This window comes from Vigna radiata, chromosome 2, assembly GCF_000741045.1.
Source record: "Vigna radiata var. radiata cultivar VC1973A chromosome 2, Vradiata_ver6, whole genome shotgun sequence".
NCBI classification, from domain to species: Eukaryota; Viridiplantae; Streptophyta; class Magnoliopsida; order Fabales; family Fabaceae; genus Vigna; species Vigna radiata.
Window position 1 is genome coordinate 6,298,707 of NC_028352.1, and position 12,998 is coordinate 6,311,704.

General features: G+C 31.1%; 2 protein-coding genes across 3 annotated transcripts; both read right to left on the minus strand.

Moving 5' to 3' along the window:
- Positions 1–1,438: 1,438 nt before the first annotated feature.
- On the minus strand, positions 1,439–4,793 carry LOC106778804 (GATA transcription factor 11). Of its 2 annotated transcripts, none has more exons than XM_022778493.1 (2): positions 4,320–4,793; positions 1,439–1,841 (listed from the first exon to the last, which is right to left on the minus strand). In XM_022778493.1, exons 1-2 carry the CDS (start codon positions 4,506–4,508, stop codon positions 1,695–1,697), a joined length of 336 nt encoding a protein of 111 aa, XP_022634214.1. In that variant the 5' UTR covers positions 4,509–4,793; the 3' UTR covers positions 1,439–1,694. The 2 variants fall into 2 exon arrangements, with proteins under 2 accessions (XP_022634214.1, XP_022634213.1); XM_022778492.1 differs by lacking the exon at positions 1,439–1,841 and adding an exon at positions 3,692–4,106 and having other exon boundaries at positions 4,320–4,786.
- Positions 4,794–5,969: 1,176 nt separating this feature from the next.
- Positions 5,970–11,477, minus strand: LOC106754522 (protein-tyrosine sulfotransferase). The gene is made up of 13 exons (XM_014636544.2): positions 11,129–11,477; positions 10,955–11,030; positions 10,687–10,855; positions 10,524–10,595; positions 9,579–9,867; positions 9,053–9,193; positions 8,498–8,602; positions 8,249–8,390; positions 7,907–7,953; positions 7,751–7,819; positions 7,531–7,650; positions 6,742–6,870; positions 5,970–6,236 (listed from the first exon to the last, which is right to left on the minus strand). Exons 2-13 carry the CDS (start codon positions 11,004–11,006, stop codon positions 6,102–6,104), a joined length of 1,470 nt encoding a protein of 489 aa, XP_014492030.1. The 5' UTR covers positions 11,007–11,030; positions 11,129–11,477; the 3' UTR covers positions 5,970–6,101.
- Between the last annotated feature and the right edge of the window lie 1,521 nt (positions 11,478–12,998).

The following is a 12,998-nucleotide window of genomic DNA, read 5'->3' on the forward strand; positions in this document are numbered from 1 at the left end:
CATAATCCAAACTATAGAACCTTATTTAAGTTAGTAGGTTAAAAGGCATAATCCAAACTATAGAACGTTCAAGAAAAGTTTTATTTTTCATAAAAAGTTTTGTGATGATCGATTATCACTATTGATTATCGATTATCTAAATGAAATCCAATATTTTTCACAAAAGATCATGTGAAAATCGATTATCCACTTCTCGTAATTTATTATCACATTGAGAAAATGGTTTTGGAAAAATTTCTATGATAATCGATTATCATTTCTAATAATTAATTATCAACGACAATTGTAACTTGACTTTTTTCAATTTCTTGACCTAATTTCGGAAAAGGCTTCCATATATAAAGTGGTAGACTTTCATTTGAAAATACAAAAGTTAGAAAAGTTTGTGTACTTGAGCACTTTGTGAAAAGGATTTGAAAGACCAAATGTGGGTAGAAGAATAACTTTCACCAAATGAGTGTTCCTGTTATATCTAAGAGAAGGTGTTCATCCTATTTGTAATTCAAATAAGATGTTCATTCCTTATGGATTCAGGAAAGGTGTTTCCTCATGACTTATGTGATTAAAGGTGTCTACATCTTTTGTAGGACTCAAGTGAGGTGTTCATCCCTCTTATGGATTTCAAGGGAGGTATCTTTCATCTTTTGTGGCTTCAAGAGATGTGCTTTCTATCCTAAATTGTTCTTACTCCTATTTATAATAGTTTAATTTTAGTGTTTTGGGTTAATATCACTTTAAAGAGATTAACAACTAGACGTAAAGTCTTTCTATCCGAAACAGTATACAATTACTTATGCAAATTTCTCTTTTCCTACACTCTTTAAATTATTTGTTGTTATTATAAAGAAAACGATTTTAATTGAAATTTGATCTTAAAAAGGGAGAAATTAAAAAAAAAAAAACAGTTTTATTAACAAACCAATTCACCCCGCTCTTAGTTATGTTTAAACGCGATCATTCCATTATGCGATCTGAACAAAATCAAACATTTGTTGAGGGGTGACTCAATTAATAGATCCCCTTTGTTTGTCGTGGAATATTATCCTTTTTGGAAAGTAAGAATACAAACATTTTTAAATACTATTGATAGTGGTATTTTGGATGTTATGATAAAAGGTCATTTTATTTATACTATCACTAATAATAATAATTTGCAAGAACCTAAGCCCTTTTCACAATGGACTGCAGTTGAAAATAGAAAGGATCAATATTATGTTAGGGTTAGAAATATAATTTCATCTTCCTCAACTCTTAATGAGTTTTATAGGACATTTGTTCGTTCGAGTGCTTTGAAAATATGAAAAATTTTAAGGGTAATCTATGAAGGAATAAAGGATGTGAAGTTTGCTAAGAAGAACTCATTAATTCAAGAATACGAGATGTTTTGAATGCAACAACGTGAAACCATCTACGATGTGCAGAAGCGATTCACTCACATCTTCATCAATCATTTCTTAGGTTAGGTAAAATTTTTGATATTGATGAACTTAATATTAAAATCATGAAATCTTTGAACATGACATGATAGCCAAAGGTCACGACCATCACAGAGTCAAAAAACCTTGCAACCATGTATATGGCGGCTCGTTTTGGTGAATTAAGAGAGCATGAGCTTGAACTTGAAATTTGAATGAAAAAGAGCTTCTTCCTCCGATTCATCCATCGATTCCTCCTCCTCCGTCTCTCCACTTCCATTAACCGAATGACTGCTCTCCGAACTCCTCCCCTGGTTCCTTCCTCTCATCTCCGCTCGAATCTCTTCCAACATGGCTTCCATGGACTCGAACCTTCCTTCCCACCTTTCCTCCAATGCACTCATCTTGTTCTCCATCGCGCAACTCCTTCGAAGGAAAAAAAATATTGTCCTTAAATAAGAAACTTTTAAAGGAAAAAATCAAGAAGATGATGATGACTTTTTTGTGAAAATGTTCACAATGTTTTTGAAGAGCAAAAGACATTACAAAAATCGGAAAAAGAAGAATCGATGATCCTCTTCAAATTTTAGGTGTATCGGTATGGAGAATTGAGACACGTTAAAGCAGATTGTCGAAATGTTAAAAAAGTGAAGAAAAATAAAGAAAATTCTTCAAAGAAATGGGAGAAGAATGATTCAAGTTCTTCATCAAACTTTAATTATTCAAATGAAAAAGCTAACATTTGGTAAGGTTATTAATTCTAGTATTTTTAGTTATATGAATAATTATGATAAATTATATTATGCATTTCATGAATCATATGCTGAATCTGAAAAACTAAATTATGCATGTAGAAAATTAAATTCAGAATATAACCTTGCAAAAGAATTTTGAAAAGTCTTTAGAAGAAGTAGAAGTTTAAATAGAAAATTTTCAATTTTAGAAGTAGAAATGTACATGTTGAAGATGCAACTAAAAATAAAAATTTTGAAAAGCCAAATTTTAAGAAAAATGATTTTAAAGACAAGCAAGCTTCTAAGAATAAGAATAAAAGAAAATGTAGATTATAGGCAGAAAAAGGTAAACCTTATTATAAGAATATAAGTTGTATAACATGTTTTTATTGTATGAGAAAAATGCACACTTCAAATAAATTTTGATGTTCCAAATTAGATTCTTATTATAAAGTATCATGTCTCTAACCTCAATAGATCCAAATAAGTTTTTGGAGACTAAAATGTTTTTTTTAGGGACTAAAATGGGAGATATGCTTGGATCCAATAAAGTCTATATGGAGGGGGCTAGCATAGGAGGATTCTATTTTATCCTCCTTCTGGATTTTCTTTTAAGTGGTTGAAAAAGAACATGAAGATTATCATCATAGAGTTTAGTTGTTGAAGTCTTGTAAAATTTGTGTATTTTGTTGAATTAGTAGATCATGAGTCAAAAAGCAGAATCCAAATAACAAAACACTCATATAATCACTATTAATAATCAATTATTAGTAACAATTCAATTTGTTGAGCTATTTTTCAAAAAAAGCTTCTATAAATAAAGTGGTAAACTTTTAATTTGAGATGCGCTTTCTATTATAAATTGTTCTCTATTCTAAATTATTCTTGATTGAACTTTGATTAAGAATTTTTTTTTTAAAAAAAAACACATTTTTATTAACAAAAAATTCATTCCCTTTTAGTTTTGTCAGTATTCCCTATCTACTAAATCCAAATTGACCAATTTCTCAGTACAACTTGTCTCTTCCAAGTATGTGAAATTTTAAATTTTGCAACCAAATTACACTCCAATCAAAAGCATATAAATAAAGCATTTCAATTAGCATTCTTCCTTGTATAAATAGATCACTTAAGTTTAATATAAAAGAGAACTTTAAACTTAAAAAAAAAAAAAAAAAAACTACCAATATATTTTTTCACTACCTCCAAAGTAGCAAAAAGAGTCATGTTCGCAGCAGCACAATCAAATTAAATTAATTTGAAACTAAGTTTTAAATAAAAATTGTGCCTTAACTATCCACTGAGACATATTAGTTATACTTACAATGTTATGACTATATTTTTATTTTATATATTTCCAAGTGTAAAAAAACTAAATTGTATAAATAATTTGAGAAGAAATGTCCTAGAAAAAAAAAATTAGTTGAGTTAAAGTGAAAGAATTTCCCTGCGAAGATTATTTTGAGATATTACTATTTGATGTTATTAAGAATTTATTAATTCATCTTCAAGAAAGCTTTCAAATTTTATTATACAAATTTATCCCTGTGAAGATATAATTTTTCAGGTTAAATCAAGTTTAGTGTCAAATTCCATATCCAATATAAACATACATGATAATCAGAGAAAATAAATCTCTGAGTGGTATAACTTGCTGCTACGTACAAGATAATAACAAGGAATATCACGAAATCAACTAATGTAATTAATAAGATTTAGTAACATTTTATGAATATTAATTATACATTTTTTCTCTAATAATGCTTCGGGGACGCTTTCTTCCAATAACAGCTAACTCCAAGTTAGAGTTCTCAACCCAAGGAGAACTACTACTACTACTGCTTTCAAAAACAGAAACTGGGCTGTTAGTTTGGAATTGCTGCAAATCTTTTGCAGTGAAAGAGACTTTCTGGATAGGAACATTTTTCCTATATTTAGGACTTGCCGTCTTCGCTGTCTGTTTTTTTTGAGAAAAAACAATCGAATCCACCAAAAGGACAAAACCAATCAGATTCACAGACGGTTTAACATTTACTGTTTTGGTGTGGTTTGGTGAGGTTGAGTTAAACCTAAATTCTCTATTATCCTAAATCCATTGTTGTTCCACTTGCAATGGGAAACATGACAGAGGCATAAATTCATGGAGCGTAAGCTAAAGAAAGAAACTCACAGAACCAGAGAAACTCGTTTCGACTTTCACATTCTCATTTTGAGTATGAGCACAGAGCTGAGACGGTTGTACAGGAAAAATTCCTAGTGAAGGTTCTTCAAGGAATTTGAACTGCGCCTTCCAATCTTCTTCCGCACCATCATCAGTTTCCACGTCTTCAAGGGGAAAATCGAAAAGCTCCATGTCCATGACATCATCGAGTATGTCGTCCCACAAACCATTAAAATTCCTTGGACAGGTGAAATTGGCGCTACTCAACTGAAACTGAACACAACAGATTGAGTAGATTCCTTGGAATCTCTGTCTGTGTTTTCTTTTTCTTTTTTTCTTTTATACGGCGGTGGCGCTGCTACCATGCGGAAGCCCTTATCTCTTTCTCTCTCTCTCTCTCTCTCTCTTTTTTTTTTTCAATTATTTCACATATATATATCTCCTCTCTATTTTATCCTACTTAATTACATTTTTTTTCTTTAGAAATAGTTACCTTAACCTTGAATTTTATATTTGTCGGATAAATTAGTATTTTAGTTTGTGTATTATAATAAATATTTATTCTATATAAGAAGATATAATTTTCATACGCTGTGTAGCACGAATATTCACATAGACACAAGTACTTTAACATATATATTCTTCTAGGACACGGAGACACAAAAATCTATATATAAATTATTACGTATTTATATCTCAAAATCAATTATAAACAAAATTAGTCTAATATAATAATTTAAATATATTATAAGTTAAAAAATAAATCTAATTTATTTATCTAATATTTAAAAAACAAAAAATAATAATCATATAATTTTTTTATTTCTATAATCATAATAAAAATTATATAATAAGTTTACAAGTTTCAGTTTTTTTAAAAAATCACTGTATTTATAGTTATTAATATTGTGTTCAAATCATATCAAAATGATGTTAAAGACAGAATATTTTTCAAATTAGACAATACATGTGTGTAATAAGAATATTATACGCATTTTGGTGTTTAAAAATGGACACGACAGCTTAATAATTCAAAAAAGATTTTTTTTTTCATGACAATTACTTGTTTTAAAAGATAAAATAAATAAACGACTGTATAGAAATTAGTAAATAGTTGATTTATCAATTCAGGCAGATTCAACTCCCCTTTTCATCGCCCTCGGATAAAGGCAAATCTCAGGAGCCAATGTATATTGTAACGTTCACATATCTTCTTTCTTTCTTCAAAATTCATTATTGGTAGTGAACGTAGGACCGTGCTGTTGACAATTATCATGTTCAATAAATTCAAAACCATTAATGCTTACAAGTTCCAAAAAGTTGTGATGTGCTGTAAAATTTTGGAAATGTATTTATAAAATTATTTTAAGAAATTAATGAGTCAATAGCTACTTACGACCATAATTAATTTAGAGCGTTGAAAAAAGAAAACAATTTGTTATATCTTTTTAAATCAAATGAAATCTGAATAAAAGTATCTAACGTACTTACACAATATTCAATAAAAAGTAAAGGTTAATTTAATTATTTAACTAATTATTAGTCCATAATCTTAGTTTTAGTAGCGGTGTAAAGCAATGTCGCCAAATCAAAAGGAAGAATTGTAACAAAAGCAAAAAGCATAAACTGGAGAGGCAAGGTTCCGATGAGGGACAAAACTTGGAGGAAAATCCAGTTTGAACTATACGAAAGGGTGTGTATGAGAATATCGATCAAATTTTGTCTAAAATATATGTTCCCGAAAATATCTTTTAGACTCTGATCCCATAAATTATGATTTAATTACTTTTTTCACTTCTTAACTTTCCACGTTCTTCTTCTGGCGTTTACAATTAGTAAGAATATGAAAAAGAAGAAGACAAAAGAAATTGCTAGTGTAACGACCCTCCAGAGGCCATATGCAGTGCTAAAGTTGTCCCAACTATCCTGCAATGCAACATAGTAAAATAAATCAAATTCAAGACAATTTCGGTGCAAGTCACCAAAGAGTCTTCAGGCAGTTGCCCCCTTCCACGTGCGTATAGATTTAAGATTACCAAATGTGGTCGTGAGGCCAGCTTTACAGAGTAATACCTTAATCATTTTATGCATTTTCTACATATAAATAAACTTCATTTCATGGATATACACACATCCTTCACATATATGCTTCACAAAGAAATATATCAGGTTTTAAAACTTGTAGATGCCTTTCATTAAAATTCAAATATAATACAATTTGTTAGAAAGTTGTCCCGAGATTAAATTTAAAGAAATTATACGCATAACATAGTAACTATAATCAAGTCCTCGAAGTTACTATTAGAATGCTTTAATTTTTTTTTTTTAAATTTCCAGTTGTGCAAAATTAAGACTCCCAGTCTTCTTCAACCATTAAATCCCGTGGATATGATAATCTTAATAGAGAAAATGTATAAAACCAGCATCATACCTCATTAATCAGCAACGACGTTTTATGTTGTTTATTGAAAATGACTCTTGCATATTCGTAAAGCTGTAAGTCGAGGTCATTAAGAGATCGTATCTCATGAAGAACCTCTTCAGGAACCTGAAGACGTGCCTGTAAAATCACAAATCATTAGAAAGGTACAATGCAATAGTAAAAGCTAACAGGAACTTTCCAATCTAACTCTAAAATCAGATGTCAACATTAATCAGACACTAAAGACTCAGTCTTTGATAACTAAAAATCCAAAAGAAAAAGGTAATAAATGTTGAAACAATTTGTCAATGTATGACAAGTTCAATACATTCATATAATATACTATAAATTTCTAAAATATATTCATGCGGTTTCACTTGCATACATTATAAATAACAATGAAAAATGTAACGATATATGCATTTTACCTATATATTTTATTAGCCTGTCATTGACTTCTAGAAATAACCAATGTATGTATGAACCCAATATACAATGCACGTAAAATTCTATGTAAAAACTTCCTTGCTGATTTGAAAGCCCGTGAAATGATTTGAGATACAAAAGTTAACATAATGAAAGAGTGCACAACATAGGTGTCCTAGACAATACACACGAATTCAAAACCGAATTCCAAGTCTAAATAGCTCGAAATACAGGCATCACCAATCCATGTAAGAAATACATATTCTGGACAGCCGTTCGTGTCTATACCTGAAGAATGAGTTGTGGAGGAATAGAAATTCACACACACATGGTAGAATGACATTATGTGAACACTAGAACTACTAAGCTTACCTCCTTTGTAAAGTTTACTGGAGAAATCCTCTTCAAGGAATATATTCGTCGGCGTGACTGAGCCTTCCGTAAATTGGCAATACAGAGTTCATAAGCATCCATTAGTTCTCCAACAGTCATCTAAAATAAATAACGGATCAACATGCAGTTTAAATATGAGAAACAGATAATAACTAGCAAGCCAACGAAACAGCCACACTTGCTAAGAAAACAAACTTACATTAGATTCTGTTGCTTCTCCCCCTTCACTTGAAGTAACCTCACTTCCTTCCCTGTTCAAGGTGCTATTCTGTTTTACAGTGAGAAAAGTTGTAAGAATGCTTTCCATATTCAAATTTCAATAACAAAGCTCCTACATCAAAGAGACGCTTCTAACCTGATGTTCAATACTATCCGGATCAGAATTCGAAAATGAACTCCTTTCTGTAGTACGAGTACACGATCAATGCCATATGTCAATGAAAATACATCACAATATATATCCAAGACAAGACTATAAATGTCAACACCAAAATACTACTCAATGATCATTTCAAAATGTGATACTACACACATCAGAAAATGTTACACGTTTTGGTGCAAGCAAGAATATGATATGATCCTCAAACAAAAAAGAATGAGTGCTACCATCATTCTCGAAATTGTGCAACATTTTAGACACCTTTGCTTTTGTAACATCAGAAAAAGTTTGACACACAAAGTGTTTAACCACGCTTACCTGTATTATCAGTAGTTTCCAGGCTAGACTTCGGGGCATTGAGCTGTGATATCACTTGAGTACCAACCACATTTGCAAATTTCGTTGCAGATTCTCTGTGTTCCTCTGTTAGACCAACGTACAACATATCATCCAGTCTCTTCTGCAATATATACAAGCATGAGTCGTTATAGTGTTGAAGAAAGGATCAGTATGGGAAGCAACAACTAAATGAATACAACTATCTCACTTGAAAAGCTTATTTAATACCTTTGCAACTTGTAGCACATATTTACCGAGAGTTTTGTATTTCTGTACACAATGGCGCACTTCATGTGCCTCTGCTGTATAAGAATTGTTTGTCAAACCTGCAACCTGATAATAGAGCAGTAAACCAAACTCAATTACATATAATACAGACAGCATTATCAAGAAACTCCATGCATACATGATTTCAGCTTTAAATTACATTTGGGGATTTAGATTTGCAGGATATACAACTAAAATTAAGCACTGCACATCCTATCTAGTTAGCCTTATATTTAAATGAAAGCTATGGTATCGGTGTTTGTTAAGACATAAGGCAAGCGTGGGTCGTACAACAATAAAATGGGTAAGCAGTCTCGTGGCGAAAAAATTATATGCACTTATTTTTTATTTTTTATTTTTGCATTGATTATTAGTGATATTACAACACAGAGAAGTTCTAGGAAAGATACAGTTGAATAACGATATCAGAAAACAGTGAGACATTCTAGTATTTCCTGAAAATGATGAAGCATAAGAATGTCCACAACACTGCTAAACAAACAGTTGCTGTAGTACCTGGAATGTGGCTCCATTATGTACAACATCCACAGCCACAGGATCATTGATGTATTCTTGTAATGGCATTGCAAAATCTTCCATGTCATAAGAATCATTGCTCTCATTGATATTCTGTCCCCTACTATACCTGGCATCTCTCTGTCAATTAAGGTCTACATCAATCATGAATACATCACATAGAAGTACAGAAAAAGATGTAAAAGTAATGGACTATTGGTATAACGCAGTACATGAAAACATACATCAGCCAACAGAAAGATACGATGAACCAAAGAACTCATTTACATCCATATCTCCAATGGATGGCTACAGTTTCATATTAAACACGTTTACATCCATAACTATACCATAGGAACATGTTCAAAATTACTTTTCAAACAAGAATCAGGGTTCTGTGCCCTTTAACACAAGTGATAGTGTGGCCGCAGCAAAATAGACTCTTACAACCTCATACGGATTTAGAAGCTTGGAAATAAAATTCACAAAAAGGCCAATGTCAAACAATAAAATAAAATAAACATACCCTAGCAAATAGATCTTCTCTCATCCATGGAACGAGATACTTCCACGGCCATATATCCAGTGTGCTTACTCCTTTAGTCTTAGAGCTTAAGCGTAGAGCCATCTTTGTTGCAGAGGTCAAGTTTGGATGCACCAAAAATCTAGCTGCAACCTCTATTGAAAATTCATATGTACTAAATACACGGTCAACTGGATCCCTAAGTATGGTAACAACAGAAGTTCTCTCCCTTGGAAGTTTGGATGTCATGCTATAGTCATCATGTGTAACTAACAGCCTGCATTTTGGTTTACTGCAAATTCCAAAAGACAATAGAACACAAAATAAGTATAATGTTGGATTTTATAGTGTACTTTTTTTTAATCTAAATTATGGGTTTTCAGCAATGGACTAAGACTGTGGTGAGAGTGTTGTGACCTTATAGAAGTTGCTATGCTTTAGATGCGAAGAAAAAACAGCTGTGATGATCTGTCATAATTTTGTTGAATAAAAACATCGTAAAGACTGCTGCGAATTGTACTCATCTTAGTGTGTAAAAAGAACAGAAAAGGAGCTGAAAGTGTCCAGATCTACAGAGACGTGGGTTATAACTATGTGCAACAATGTCCTAAACTTGGCAAGAGAAATGTCATCGAGCTTAACAAGTTCTGAAGGCCATTATTGATATTATAATATTGTAGACAGCTCAACAGTCACAAACTCACATCAGCTCAAAAAAATGCAATTTAAGCCATTCCTAAAAAGCTTTAGTGACCTTTAATGTCAAAAAGCACCAGCATCAAAACCCACAAGCCCACAATTATGCCAGAGGGGGCTACTACTCACTAAAAATGCCACCAACACCCAAAACACTCATTTTAGCATTTTAAAATATTTAGAAAAAAAATTCACATGCACGCATAATAATTAAAGAACAACAATGACTAAAATAATGAACTCAGGCAGCACCTTGGATCAAAGCGCAACTTATCATAAGAGCGAGGACACTCCAGATAGCTGGGATACAACTTTTTCAAAAAACTACAGAAACAACAGAACAACAAAACAGGTTAACGAATTGAATTAAGGAGAAAATGCTCAGAATTAAAACACACATCAGGAATTAAATTACCAGTGAAAATACGTTCTCCCTCCGGTTCGAGGAACATGCAAGAAAAACAGCAAATCCCTCAGCATATGTTTATCCTCTTTTGTCGTTTCCTCATCTAGCGAAGTACGCGTCCATCTCTTAACAACGCTTTCGCACTGTCCAAAATCATTTTCCGCAAAAGAACCGTTCACTGACACCAAAAATCATCAAAATCAACCACAACTTAATCCAAAAAAACCAGAACAGGACAAGCAAGTAACAAACAAAAAAAAACGAGGAATGATTTTACCTAATCCGACAAGAACGAGGAAGAATGCGCAGAGCTTGAGAGTAGGATCCATACACGAAACCCCCCTACACTACTCCTGCAAGAAAGAACAAGTAAAAACCCTAACGAGGCGTGTATAGAGAGAGAGAGAGAGAGTGACATGGATGAATGAAAAATGTTAGGTAATGGACCTACCTGTATCGAATTACGGGATCTCGTGCTCATAAATTCGCAGAAGTGTTTTTGTGTGAGTTGGGACTCCGATGCGGTCCCAGTCGCTCGCCTCGAAGCGCCTTTTATGTTTCTGAGAGAAACTCTGAGATTTTCTGGCAAGCCAAACAGAAACTTTCCCGGGAAAATGAATGGGAAAGAAACTGGAGGCTCGCGGCTTCCTAATTTAATTCAAAATGCAATACACAAGTCTCATCGGTAATAGCTACAACTACTTAAAGTGAGAGAGACTGAAGCGAGAAACCCTTTTCTCGCACTCAATGCGGTAAAAACTTTAGGAAAATGTTTCCGATTCAACCTCTACCACTGTTCTTGCACCGGAAATGGCTAGGCAAAATGGTAAAAACACACTTCTCAAGTCTCTGGTCAACTATTCCAACCAAAATCTCCATTTTCAAACTATTATTATTATTCACATGGAATGACTTATTTGCCCCCGATTATAGTGTTAGTGGGTCTTCACCCACACTTCTTATGACTTATCTAATTCGGTTGTATTCCATCATTGCAGAACGAAATAAAGAGGGGTTAAATTTTTAAAATTGAAAATAATGAAAACTAATAATTAAAATTGGAAAAATGTGTAAATTGCAACCGGAAAATCAAGATGCTTTTACAATTAATATTTTTAATTTAATCAAATAGAATTTGATAAAATTATTTAGTAGGAAATTTTCACAAAACTTTTAAAAGATATTTATAAGAAATGATGAAGTTTCTAATGTTAATAATTTAATATTAATGGTCCTATAACTTAAGATATGAAGAGATTTTATTGTTACATTTTTTTCAAAAGACTATGACAGTAGTAATTTGATTCAATTAATGATATTAACTATTATTATGCAAGTTGTATATATTTGTATTATTTATTTTAAATAAGTATTAAAGCTCCCATCAGGTTTAATACATATATTTAAGTCATAACTTAAGAGAAAATAGTATAACATAAATATGATTGACGAAAAGTTTTTAGTGAAAATATTTTTTTTATCTATATCATTGATTGTTGGAATGAGTTGATAAAAAATATGAATAAATGTATTTGTTATCATGTCTTATCACATAGTATTTTCTACCTTTCTTTTTTATTTGTTAACTTTTTTTTGTGTATGCATAATATGAAAGTAATATAATGTAAATTGTTTTTGTTATGCATAGTATAAAAATAAAAAAAATATAATAATTATTTCTTTTTTTTAATATTCTCATATGCATATATGAGAATACAATAATATAATAATAATTTACTTTTTCTACCAAGTGTCATGCATCTATAATATTCATATAATAATTTTCTTATTTGTTAATCTTTTTTGTGTACGCATAATATGAAATTAATATAACGTAATAATTGTTTCTGTTAACCTTTCTATACATACATAGTATAAAAATAAAATAATATAATAATTATTTCTTTTTTTTAATATTCCCATATTCATAGTATGAAAATAAGATAATATAATAATGATTTATTTTTTCTAACAACAGTGTCATGCATTTATAGTATTTATATAATAATTTTCTTATTTGTTAACTTTTTTTTTATGCGTAACATGAAAGTAATATAGTGTAATAATGGTTTTTGTTAACCTTTTTATGCATGTATAGTATAAAAATAAAATAATATAATAATTATTATTTTTTTAATATTCTCATATACATAATATAAAATAAAATAATATAATAAGTTTCTGATAAAGAAACTTGAATCTTTTTCCAATTTACACACACCAACAACTCACAAATTGTGAATAACATCTGTTTCGTATTATTCACCAAGAAAGAAATACAAGAATGGAGTAATAAGGGAGCCTAATCTCTCTCTAACAAG

What these genes read in the sequence shown, in the direction of transcription:
- LOC106778804 (XM_022778492.1), bottom strand. Translation starts at nt 4,508, where the DNA reads ATGGACATGGAGCTTTTCGATTTTCCCCTTGAAGACGTGGAAACTGAT. An exon ending in AAACGAGTTTCTCTGGTTCT is followed by an intron (nt 4,107 to 4,319) that starts GTGAGTTTCTTT and finishes CAAAAAAAACAG; the next exon opens with ACAGCGAAGACGGCAAGTCC.
- LOC106754522 (XM_014636544.2), bottom strand. Translation starts at nt 11,006, where the DNA reads ATGGATCCTACTCTCAAGCTCTGCGCATTCTTCCTCGTTCTTGTCGGA. An exon ending in AAGTTGCGCTTTGATCCAAG is followed by an intron (nt 9,868 to 10,523) that starts GTGCTGCCTGAG and finishes TGGAATTTGCAG; the next exon opens with TAAACCAAAATGCAGGCTGT. An exon ending in CGGATAGTATTGAACATCAG is followed by an intron (nt 7,820 to 7,906) that starts GTTAGAAGCGTC and finishes ACTGTAAAACAG; the next exon opens with AATAGCACCTTGAACAGGGA.